We start from the raw sequence: 11,022 nt of genomic DNA on the forward strand, positions 1-11,022 counted from the left end.
CCCCCCCCCCCCCCCCCCCCAACCTGTGCCTCTGCTTGACACATCATGGCCCCAGAGGTTCCCCTTTTGGTGCTTGTGCACTTAGCTGGTCAAGATGTGACTGGCAGCCCAGACAGACTAGGTCGGTGGGTTCTGTGAGAGTCCGCGTGGTGCAGGGGGTTCCCATATGAACCAGGTGGTGAGGAAGGATAATCCAACCCTGGCCAGGTCAGATTGGCTACGGGAAGACAGCAGGCAGGAAGAAAGGTTGGGAATGGACCCCATTCTCTTGTATTAGGGTAGGTGGCCCCAGGGCTGGGGAAGAACATCCTAATGTGACAAGGCTGCAGAGCACAAGGGCCATGCGCGGGGTCCTTCAGCTGCGGTGTGGGGGCATGTGCCTCCAGCTGAGGTCTTACCCTCGTCTCCCCATAGCTGGAGTATGAGCGCCAGGTGGCAACCCTGAAAGCAGCAAATGCGGCAGAAAACGACTTCTCAGTGTCGCAGGCAGAGATGTCCTCACGTCAGGCCATGCTGGAAAATGCCTCTGATATCAAGGTAAAGACCACCCCACCCTTGGAATACCCTCGTAGTCTCCCCCCTCGCCTGCCCATTTCCCCTTACTCCACCTTCAATTTTTCTCATGTCAAGAAGCTGCATGTGAACAGTTAGTGTCTCGTTCACCTGGAATATTCTAGCCATTCCTGCCTCCCACGCTTAAATTTTCATTTCCCAGTAGCATGTGACAGTTTCAATTGGGAGAGGAGGTTTTGGTAGTCCCACATGGGTGTTGACAGTGAGGTGGAATGTAACTAACCATCCCAGCCTGGGCTGGACTGGGCCAGGGGGAAGAAGGGACAGTGGTACCATTTGAGTGGGTTGCAGAGCTGTGTGGAGTCTTGTCTGATACAGAAAGTGGGGGTGTACCAAGGGAGGGCAGTTTGGGTGGGAGAAAGCTGGCCACAGAACCTGAGTGGAGTGTACCCGCTGGCAGAAGTGGGTCTTGCAATTAAAGTCTGCGTGCAGAATGGATCCTCCCATGGGAGCTGTAATGGTGGGGAGCAGGGGGAGAGGGTAGATCTTCCATGTAGCTCGTTTGGGGTGGGGGAGCAGAGCATTTTATTCTGATGGCAGCAGTATCAGTAACCCCATCATTGCAGCTGGAGAAGTTCAGCATCTCGGCTCATGGCAAAGAGCTCTTTGTCAATGCGGATCTGTACATCGTGGCCGGGCGCCGGTATGGCCTCGTGGGACCCAACGGGTAGGTATATGGAGAGCTCAGCAGGGGGTGTGGCACTGCAGGGGACAGGGCTGGAGCTGTGACAAGGGGCTGGTGGTTTCCCTTTGCTTTTGTCCATGGGGTTTTTATTTTTTTGCCCCTCCCTCATTGCAGGAAAGGCAAAACCACCCTGCTGAAGCACATTGCAAACCGGGCCCTGAGTATCCCACCCAACATTGATGTGCTGCTCTGTGAGCAAGGTAAAGGGAGGCAGGAGGGGCATTAGTATGCCTGGGGTCCATCTCAGGTCCTAGAGAGAGTGGGGTCTACTAGCAGGGCTGGGAGTTGGGACTTCTGGCTCCCTTCCACCTGCATGGGGACTAGAGAAGGGTCTACTGCTTAGAGGGGGAAGCCTTCCCCTCACCCACAGCTCCTCTCCCCAGAGGTGGTAGCGGATGAGACCCCTGCGGTCCAGGCTGTGCTGAAAGCTGACACTAAACGCCTGAAGCTGCTGGAAGAGGAGAAAAAGCTGCAGGCTCTGCTGGAGAAGGGGGATGACAGTGTGGCTGAGCGGCTGGAGAAGGTACAGGGAGGGCCGTGGAGTAGCAGGGACACTGCTCTGAGATGTCACACCTGGGGGTGATGGAAGCTGAGTGATCGCTGCTGGGTGTGAAGGTTGCCAATATGTTATGGGTGTATTGGCAAGAGGGAGTTGAGGCGCTGGGAAGCAGGGTCAGGCTCTGGCAGTGGAAGTGGAATGAGGCAAGTAGTGCTGGTGCTTGCAGTACAGGGCGGTGGACTCCCTGTCCTTGTTAGACTCGCATCCTTAGTGCCCGCATCTCCCCCTCCCCAGGTCTACGAGGAACTCCGGGCCATGGGGGCAGCTGCAGCAGAGGCCAAGGCCCGGCGCATCTTGGCTGGTTTGGGCTTCAACCCTGAGATGCAGAACCGGCAGACCAAGAAGTTCTCGGGTGGCTGGCGCATGAGGGTGTCTCTGGCCAGGTGAGGGTATAACATGGCTCTGAGCCCCTTCCCTGTGCAATGGCCTGCAGGGAGATAACTTTTATATGGGTGCACCAGCTGGGGTGGGGGTGGGAGGTAGACCCAGATCCTGTTCCATCCCCACCCCTCCCAGCTCACAGCACTTCCAAGAACAAGACGGGGGGGGTGGATGTCTGAGCACAGGTCTGTCCTACAGCCTGGGGATGTGGTCATGAGGAACTCCCCAGCACTTCAGCTGTGTTCCCTCAGTGTATTTGGAATCCTCTGCTGGTGGCTCTGAGGCCTGTGTGCCCTGCAGCCTTGTTTGCGAGGCCTTCCAGCGGAGGAGGCAAATAGTGCCACTGAGTACAGGAAGCAGACTCTAATGGTAACGAATGTGAGTACTGTACAGCTGTGGTTGTTCATGGGAGATGTAGGTCAGATGATTTGCACTGTTAGCCCCCCCATGTACTCCGTCGGCCAGGTTTGCTAGCCATCTTCCCTTGGCCCAGTGGGGAGCTACACTAAGACCTGACAATCTTGTTACCCCCAGGCCAGAGTGATCACCCCTGTCACCAGCTCCCATAGATGGGAAAGGCTGTTCTTCTTGCCCAGGGTACTACTTACAAAAGTGCCATTCACCTGTCCTTCATATCCCTTTCAGGGCCTTATTTATGGAGCCAACTCTTCTGATGCTTGATGAGCCCACGAACCACTTGGACCTCAATGCTGTCATCTGGCTCAACAAGTGAGTCTCCAGCCCCCTGGCTGGGATCAGAGGCTGTCTGCCCTGGGCTGGAGGTGGGAAGGTGTCCCCTTATTTACCAGTGGGCCCAGTGGAAGGAGGGGGAGGTTCATTCTCAGCTGGGTTGGGGTGTGTGAGTAGGGTCTTGTGGCTGTTGGTATGGGGCTGAGAATGCCCTAGAGTGGTTATAAGCTGTGACAGAGGTGGCTTTCCTTTCTGAGAAGGGCTGAGGGTATCCCGTGGGCTTCAGGCAGGCTCAGCGGGAAGGGGGAAGAGTGGGTGAGAAGCCTGCTGTGCCGCCCCCACTCGCAGGTCTTGAGTGCAGTCATGGCCATCCCCACAGTGCCGCGGAGCCATGGGGGTGGAAGAGGTTCCTCTGAGCCTGGGATCCATCCATCTGTCTGACAGTGACTCTCGTCCCCTTTCCACCCACACAGCTACCTGCAGACATGGAAGAAAACCCTCCTCATTGTCTCCCATGACCAGGGCTTCCTGGATGATGTCTGCACAGACATCATTCACCTGGACACTCAGAAGCTCTTCTACTACCGGGGCAACTACAGTAAGTGTGTGTGTGTGGGGTGGAGGGGGTGGTGACACATCTAGCACATACATTGTCAAAGTCTCTGTGCCTCCAGGACCCAGGTCTGTCTGTCTCCCTCTAATGGTAACGAATGTGAGTACTGTACAGCTGTGGTTCTTCATGGGAGATGTAGTTCAGATGATTTGCACTGTTAGCCCCCCCATCTACTCTGTAGGCCAGGTTTCCTGGCCATTTTCCCTTAACCTCCCTTCTTAATGAGCAGCTGAGTAGTATTGAGAGATTGGTTCTTGTGATATCATAGTGCAGGAAGTTCATGCTCCCACATTTTATTTTGTGGGTTTTTGGTTGTTTTTTCTTCTCATCCAACTATATTTCCCAGTGTGCAGACTTCACACTGAGCTGCTATAGTGCATCTTGGGTATCTCAGTGCATCATGGGACATGTCCTCTGGAGGATCTTGTAACACAGAGTCCCCTAACACGTTGCATCTTTTATGATGCGTTATGAGGACTCATTGCTGCTCTGTATCAATTTGATGCACTAGCCTGACCAGGGAATCCTGTTTTGTTAGGGAAAAATGGGTGCTTTCTGGGCAGTGCTACAAAATCAAGGTCCTTGCCCCCCCTCCCTTCTCAAGCAGATGCTTTTAGCTCAAAATCTGGCTTGAGTGGAAACCTACTTTTCCCTGTAAAAGCCTGTTTTTTATGAAGTAACTTTCAACTGGGCCTAACTGCATATCCCCACAATGGAGCATATCCTGACGGATTGGTCTTCCACATAGGAGGGTTGGGAAGAGGTGGATGTGTCCTTTCCTCAGCTTGCACACAGGGAACTGGTGGTAGAGGTGGGAATTGACTCCAGGTCCCCTGAGACCCAGCTCAGAGTCCTTACTGTCCCCATCTCTGACAGTGACCTTCAAGAAAATGTACCAGCAGAAACAGAAGGAGCTGCTCAAACAGTATGAGAAGCAGGAAAAGAAGCTTAAAGACCTTAAGGCCGGTGGAAAGTCCACAAAACAGGCGGTAAGTCCTGAGATCCAGACTGACTCCAGGGGCACTGTGTGGCCCAGGGGGGCAGGTACGTAGCATGAGACCTCTTCCCTCTGGAGATGGTGGCTCTAAGCTGGTCCCCAGTCAGTGGGGACAGGCTGGCTTACAGTGGTGGGGACTTTTGCTATCAGATTTCCCCACAGCAATAAACTCTGACTGGCCTGCAGGAAATGTTGCTCGGGGAGAGGTACCTCACCAAATCACAACTGGGTGTCACAATAGCAGGGCATGGTGGGGGTCATGAGGGCCACAACGGAAACACTTATTCCAGGCTGGGGTGGGCTGAAGCTGGGGAGATTGCCTGCCCAGCTGGTGTCCCCTTCCCAGGCCAGGCCCCAGAGGGGCAGGCCTCAGCACTAGGTTAGCTAATGGCACTGTTTGTCTCCAGGAAAAACAGACAAAAGAGGCTTTGACCCGAAAGCAGCAGAAGTGCCGCAAGAAGAACTTGGATGAGGAGTCCAATGAGGCCCCTGAGCTGCTGAAGAGGCCCCGGGAGTACACAGTGAAATTCACCTTCCCCAACCCGCCACCGCTCAGCCCCCCCATCCTGGGCTTGCACGGTAGGCCCTGGGCACTGGGAAGTGCTGTGCTGCAGGGGCATGCAGAGTGCCCTCTCCCTTCCGGATGTGCTGGGCTCCTTGTCCCAGAGCAGCGCTAGTGGGTACTGTGCTGCAGGGAGCAGCTGGGGGTTCAGTAGAGAGAGTTCTTTCTCAGCCTCAGAGCAGGGAGCAGGCCCCAGCCTGCCTGTACGAGGCCCTGTGCCACCTGTGGCTGCTACTACCACTAAAGCCTTGACAGTTGTTAACAATCCCTGATGCTTCACACAAGGTGGAATGGGGGACATAAACCCTGGCGTCCTGGCCACAACCCTGCTAGCTTGGTTTCCTTCCCCATCCCACAGTCATAATTAGATGAAGGCTTTCCCTTCCATTCTTGCCTGCAACTGCTGCATCCCTTTGACCAGCTATCCCAAAGAGCCACATCAGGGTCAGGTGATTGATCCCTTCTTACCGCCTGGGGACACAAGGCATTGAGGAGTCCAGATTTACCTTGGCCCTGTTATCAGTGAGCTGCTGGGTTGTAACAGATGGGCTGATTTCTTTTCATTGCCCCTTCCCTTGCAGGTGTTGACTTTACCTATGAGGGGCAGAAACCACTCTTCAAGAACCTGGATTTTGGAATCGACATGGAGTCCAGAAGTGAGTGACCTGTTATGGCACATGCAGTCCCAGGGAGGGAGGCCCTATGCTGGCACCCAGCCAGGAGAGTCTTGGGGACTCAACAGTAACAAACAGACTCAAGTGCAGCCCCAGCAGTAATGGGGCGTGTACAGCCTTGGGGAAAAGCCCCTGTGATCTTAAACCACCAGCTTCTACCCAGGTTGCTGGAGACCCTATAATAGCACTGTACCCTGCTGGGCTCTCTTTGTAACTGCGTCTCTCTCTCTCCCTCTCACTTGGTCTCAGTCTGTATCGTGGGTCCCAATGGTGTTGGGAAGAGTACACTGCTGCTGCTGCTGACGGGCAAGCTCACGCCGGTAAGGCTACCAACCCCAGGGCCCTGGTTAGACTCGCCTATGAGTGATGCTTGCCTCTTGCTTTCTATCTGGAGCGGCTGTGGGGCTACTCATGACCCCAGTGGCAGCTGCATAGCAACAGTAGGCAAAGTGGTCCTAGGCAGCCTCTCACTGTTTCTGTCATGCAGCTACCCTACCAGCAGCTGCATTTCAGTGCTGTCTGAGCCATCTGCCTGCCATACTATTGAGTAGCCTGTGAACTTGTCAGGGCAGAGGGGTACCTCACAGGCTCTAATCCGTGTTTTCTTTATCTTCCAGACGAAAGGGGAGATGAGGAAAAACCACAGACTAGTAAGTGATGACTGGATGGTAACGTGGAGCTCCTGCAGCAGGGGCAGGCAATTATTTTGGGTGGAGGGCTGTTTACCAAGTTTTGGCAAGCTGTTGAGGGCCACATGGATAGTCCTGCCTCCTTACAGGTGCCCCGCCCCCTGGTCGCCATCTTGGGATCAGAAGTCCCTCCCCTAACCCCTGACCTTTCTCATCAGAAGCCCCTCCCTTTGCCCCCAGAAATACTCATTTCAGCAAGGGGTTTTGCCATCTCAGCCAGAAAAACACCAAATTATATTCTAAAAATCAAACATCTACAACATTAATTGATTTGATTTCAAAAAATGCTTTTGTCCTGATTTACATGCGTTTGCATAGTGTGCATAGAGGTGATTGCACAATAGCTTAAATGAAGTCTTACTCCTGTATACTGTGAGGGTGTTGGGGGCATGAGGGGGTGTAGGTATAGGTGTGTAGGGGCAGGGAGCATGTGGGTGTGTGGATATGTGGGGTCTGGGTGGGTATGGGGCTTTTGTGGGGGGAGGGTGGCTGGGGTGTGGGGGGGTCTACGTGTACGGCAGTGTGAAGGGGGGTGCATGTGTATGGTGGGGGGGTGCTTGTGGAACTCACCCTACAAACACGCACACTCCCTCTCCATTATTGCGTGCACACACTGTGCTTTGCTGACTATATATACATATATGCACACACTGTACTTTGCTAACCACCCACCCACCACCAGTACACCCCTGCTCCCCCAAGTCCAGCGATTCAGCAGGGGCCAGGTGGTGCTGGAGCAGCCCTTGCAGGCAAAGCTTGGGCAGGGAGAGACTTCCCAGTGGGGGGTCAGGGTTGGGCTGGCTTTCTTCTGACTCATGCCGCTTCCCCTGGGTCCTACTGTCCTGGCTCCTGTCAGCTTTGACAGGGAGCCTGGAGCAGATTAATATTTATCTTCTAAACTTTTGTAGGTGCCCCACGGGCCAAGTAGAGTCGGACAGAGTGAACGGGCCATATTTTGCCCTGCCCTACAGGGTTGAGGGGTGTTTAGAGCCCATGGCTAAAGGAATGGGTGTGGGGCAGAGTGAGGGACACCTGCAGAGCAGTGGGGGGAGACCTGGACAGGGCTGAGCAGCGCAACAGGTGGTGAAACCCATCCCCTTCCTTCCTGGCAGAAAGTCGGGTTCTTCAACCAGCAGTACGCTGACCAGCTCAACATGCAGGAGACGGCCACAGAGTACCTGCAGCGCAATTTCAACCTGCCCTACCAGGATGCTCGCAAGTGCCTGGGGCGTTTCGGCCTCGAGAGCCACGCTCACACCATCCAGATCTGCAAATTGTCAGGTATGGGGCGGGGGCTTCCAGGCAGAGGGCAGAGTGAATACAAAGGAGCTACACAGGGAGCTGATCAGGAGGTGTGAGGGTTGAGGCAAAGGGAAAGATAGTCTGGGTCTCCACAGGTGAGGGCTGGCATTGAGGTAGAAGTCCAGGATGGGCTAGAACTGTGTGCTTCTGGGAGGGGTGTGGGTTTGGCCATGCAGGGGAGAGCTGAGGCAGGAGGTAGCACTTCCAGTAGCTTTGCCCTTCCCCAGGGTGGGAGTGAAGGGCACTGAGCTGCTGTTGGATGGGAAGTTGGATCATGGCATTTTGGGGAAGGAGAAGGGATTGTTTCACCCCACATGTCTCGGGGCCCTTTTCTTTTCCTATGCAGGGGGGCAGAAAGCCCGTGTAGTGTTTGCTGAGCTGTCCTGCAGGGAACCCGATGTGCTCATCCTGGTGAGTGTTAGGTGATGGGAATGGGGTTCTGATTAGTTCCCTGCTCTGGGAAAGAATTTGGAGGGGGTCCAGCCAGTTAGAGCAGAGTGAGCATGAGAATTGGGGCTCTTAGGTTGTGTCCTGCTCTGGCTCTTGGAAAGGAGTGATGTCCAGCAGGTCCGAGTGAGGGACAGGGTTTGTGAAGATGCCTGGGTCCTGTCTCTAGCTGAGGGATGCGGGGTGGGTGTGTGTAGAGGGAGGAAGGTTCTGTGGCTCAGGACTCCTGGGTTTTATTTGGGATTTGTCATTTCCCCAGGATGAACCCACAAATAATCTGGACATTGAGTCAATTGATGCCTTGGGTGATGCCATCAACGAGTACAAAGGAGGTGAGTAGAAGCATCAAGGTGGGAAGGATCCACTAGCCTGACAAGAGGAGGACAGGGTTGGGGGGATACTGGGCCCATGGATCGAACTCAAGGGTAGATGGTGATAGTGGGCTAGGGTGGCCTTGTGGGTCCTATCTGGCAGAGGAAAGTAGTAATAGGTCCATGGGTGAGATCCAGGCTAGCATGGATGGGGGTCCAGTCTGGGGCTTCAGGGAAGTAGAAGGGTTACTAGGCTGGAGGTGAGCCTATGAGTCCCATGGGAGGGTTGATTCACTAGAAGCAGTACCCTCCTGCCAGGGTCCCCATTGGGTCCCAGTCATGTCCTTCATGGCCCAGCCCTGTCCTAGCAGTGGCTGATGGAAAAACCATGAGGACTTTCCATTCTCCTCCAGTCTGGAAATGGCTCCAGCCAGTACCCCTCTTATGCTTTGCCTTCTTCCTCCACTTTGCAGCGGTCATCGTCGTCAGCCACGATGCACGACTGATCACAGAGACCAGCTGTCAGCTGTGGGTGGTGGAGGAGCGATCCGTCAACCAAATTGATGGCGATTTCGAGGACTACAAGCGGGAGGTGCTGGAGGCTTTGGGCGAGGTCATCATCAACCGGCCCCGGGAGTGACTTGGCTCTGGGGAGGTGCTGCTCAAGGACCTGCCCATCCCCTCTCGGAGACCTCCACAGCTCCACGACCACCCACAACGGAAGGACTCTTGCAGAGCTAGCGGGGCCACAGCCACAGGGGTGGGGCCGGACCTTTGAGGAGGGGGAGATCTAACGTAAGAGGTGTTTATTTTTAGAGCTGCTCTTCTACACCCACTCCTGTCTCAGGAGAGTGAGAGTTTAATTTATATGAATGGGAGGGGAGGGGTTTCTACTGGAATGGTCTATTTTACGCAGGGGTTGGGGCTGTCTTTGGCCCATTGCTGGGTTCCTTCCTCCCCTTCCCTCCCCACTCTGGAGAATGGCTTAAGCCTTGTTCTGCTTCCACCCAAAAGGATTATATTAAAATATAAAGGAAAAATGGCTTGTGATTACTTTTATTCTGAAGGGGTTGAGGTGTAGGGCCTTCACATTATTAGCAGGAGGGACATCTGAGAGTTTGTGCTGGACAGATGGACACCGCTGACACATGGGCCTGGAGAGAGCTTCCCTATGAAACATGGTTTGTCCCTTCATAGAATCAGAGAACATGAGTGTTGGAAGGGACCTCAGGAGGTCAATTCTAGTCCAACCCCCTGCTCAGAACAGGTCCATCCTCAACTATTATCCTAGCCAAGGCTTTACCTAGCCCTTACTGTCCAAGGTTGAAGATCCCATAACCTCTCTGGATTAGGGCTGTGCGAAATTTCGCCACCAGTTTTGTTTCAAGGTTGAGACAGCAAAATCAAAACAAAACGGATATGATCAAAACAGCCTCAAAATGAGGCAAGTCGCAACGTTTCGATGCCGTTTCTAAGTTGCGCCTGGAGGCTGTAATGGGGAAGGTCAAAACGGTCTATAACTTTGTTATTTCTGGCCAGATTTGGATGAAACTTGCAGGAATCGTAGACCCTTCTGAGGGCATGATGCGTGTCAAGTTTCAAGAAGATTGGTTCCTAGCTGAAATACAGGACCTCCACCTTATCCAGGAGGTGCAGAGCCCCACTAGGGGAGAAGCCTTGCTGGACCTGGTCTTGGCCACTGGGGACGACTTGATGAGGGGACTGCAGGTCCTTAACCACCTGGGTGACCGTGATCATCGTCTGCTGGAATTCACCATCCAGCGCAGGGTATTGAGGGCTTATCCCAAGACTAAAGCCCCTGACTTCAGAAGGGCCAACTTCAATGAATTTAGGAGATTAGTGGGGGAGGCACTGAGGGCCCAAAAGGTCGAGGATATGGGAATCCATGAGGGATAGTCGTACCTTAAGGGGACGATCCTCCAGGCTCAGAATGTAACAGTCCCTGAGAGAAAGAAGGGGGAAGAGTGCTCTGAAAACCCCCATGGCTCAGCAAAGGCATTCGAGAATGCCTGAGGGCCAAAAGGGAGGCGTACACCAGCTGGAAGAAAAGGGCTATCGCCAAGGAGGAATACTACTTGGCCTGTGAGTGTAGGAGGGCCATTAGGAAGGCCAAGGCAGAGATGGAGCTCAGGCTAGCGACCAGGATTAAGGTCAACGAAAAGTCCTTCAAATACATTGGGAGCAGGAAGTGGGCACTGGGTAATGTAGGACCTCTGTTAGACTCAAATGGTAATCTTGTGGCTACGCCAGATGAGGAAGCCAAAATCTTTGACCAGTTCTTTGCCTTGTTTTCTTGGACAGGGAACAGGACAGCTCTCCCACCACAGGTAGGGGCAAATTTGAGGATAACACTGCCAGGCCTCGGGTCCACGCAGATGTAGTTAGGGATCTTCTGGAAGGGCTGAATGTTTTTAAATCTGCGGGCCCTGATGCCCTCCACTCATGGGTGTTGAGGGAGTTGGCAGGGGTCATTGCTGTGCCCCTGGCCTGGCTGCACAAGCAATCATGGTCCACGGGC

General features: G+C 54.0%; 1 protein-coding gene across 1 annotated transcript in view; it reads left to right on the forward strand.

Moving 5' to 3' along the window:
• Window positions 1-9,523, forward strand: part of ABCF1 (ATP binding cassette subfamily F member 1) — a gene marked incomplete at its 5' end in the record, with an annotated part of 17,137 nt that extends 7,614 nt beyond the window's left edge. Inside the window, 16 exons of the mRNA XM_014525303.2 lie at window positions 415-537; window positions 1,140-1,240; window positions 1,373-1,458; window positions 1,642-1,781; window positions 2,052-2,200; window positions 2,844-2,927; window positions 3,362-3,486; window positions 4,378-4,490; window positions 4,906-5,077; window positions 5,642-5,716; window positions 5,984-6,054; window positions 6,352-6,384; window positions 7,536-7,704; window positions 8,072-8,136; window positions 8,432-8,504; window positions 8,957-9,523. Coding sequence (XP_014380789.2) covers window positions 415-537; window positions 1,140-1,240; window positions 1,373-1,458; window positions 1,642-1,781; window positions 2,052-2,200; window positions 2,844-2,927; window positions 3,362-3,486; window positions 4,378-4,490; window positions 4,906-5,077; window positions 5,642-5,716; window positions 5,984-6,054; window positions 6,352-6,384; window positions 7,536-7,704; window positions 8,072-8,136; window positions 8,432-8,504; window positions 8,957-9,123 — 1,746 coding nt within the window. The remainder of the gene's footprint in view (window positions 1-414; window positions 538-1,139; window positions 1,241-1,372; window positions 1,459-1,641; window positions 1,782-2,051; window positions 2,201-2,843; window positions 2,928-3,361; window positions 3,487-4,377; window positions 4,491-4,905; window positions 5,078-5,641; window positions 5,717-5,983; window positions 6,055-6,351; window positions 6,385-7,535; window positions 7,705-8,071; window positions 8,137-8,431; window positions 8,505-8,956) is intronic.
• Window positions 9,524-11,022: the final 1,499 nt, after the last annotated feature.

The sequence above is a fragment of the Alligator sinensis genome, unplaced genomic scaffold, assembly GCF_000455745.1.
Source record: "Alligator sinensis unplaced genomic scaffold, ASM45574v1 scaffold1208_1, whole genome shotgun sequence".
NCBI lineage: Eukaryota > Metazoa > Chordata > Crocodylia > Alligatoridae > Alligator > Alligator sinensis.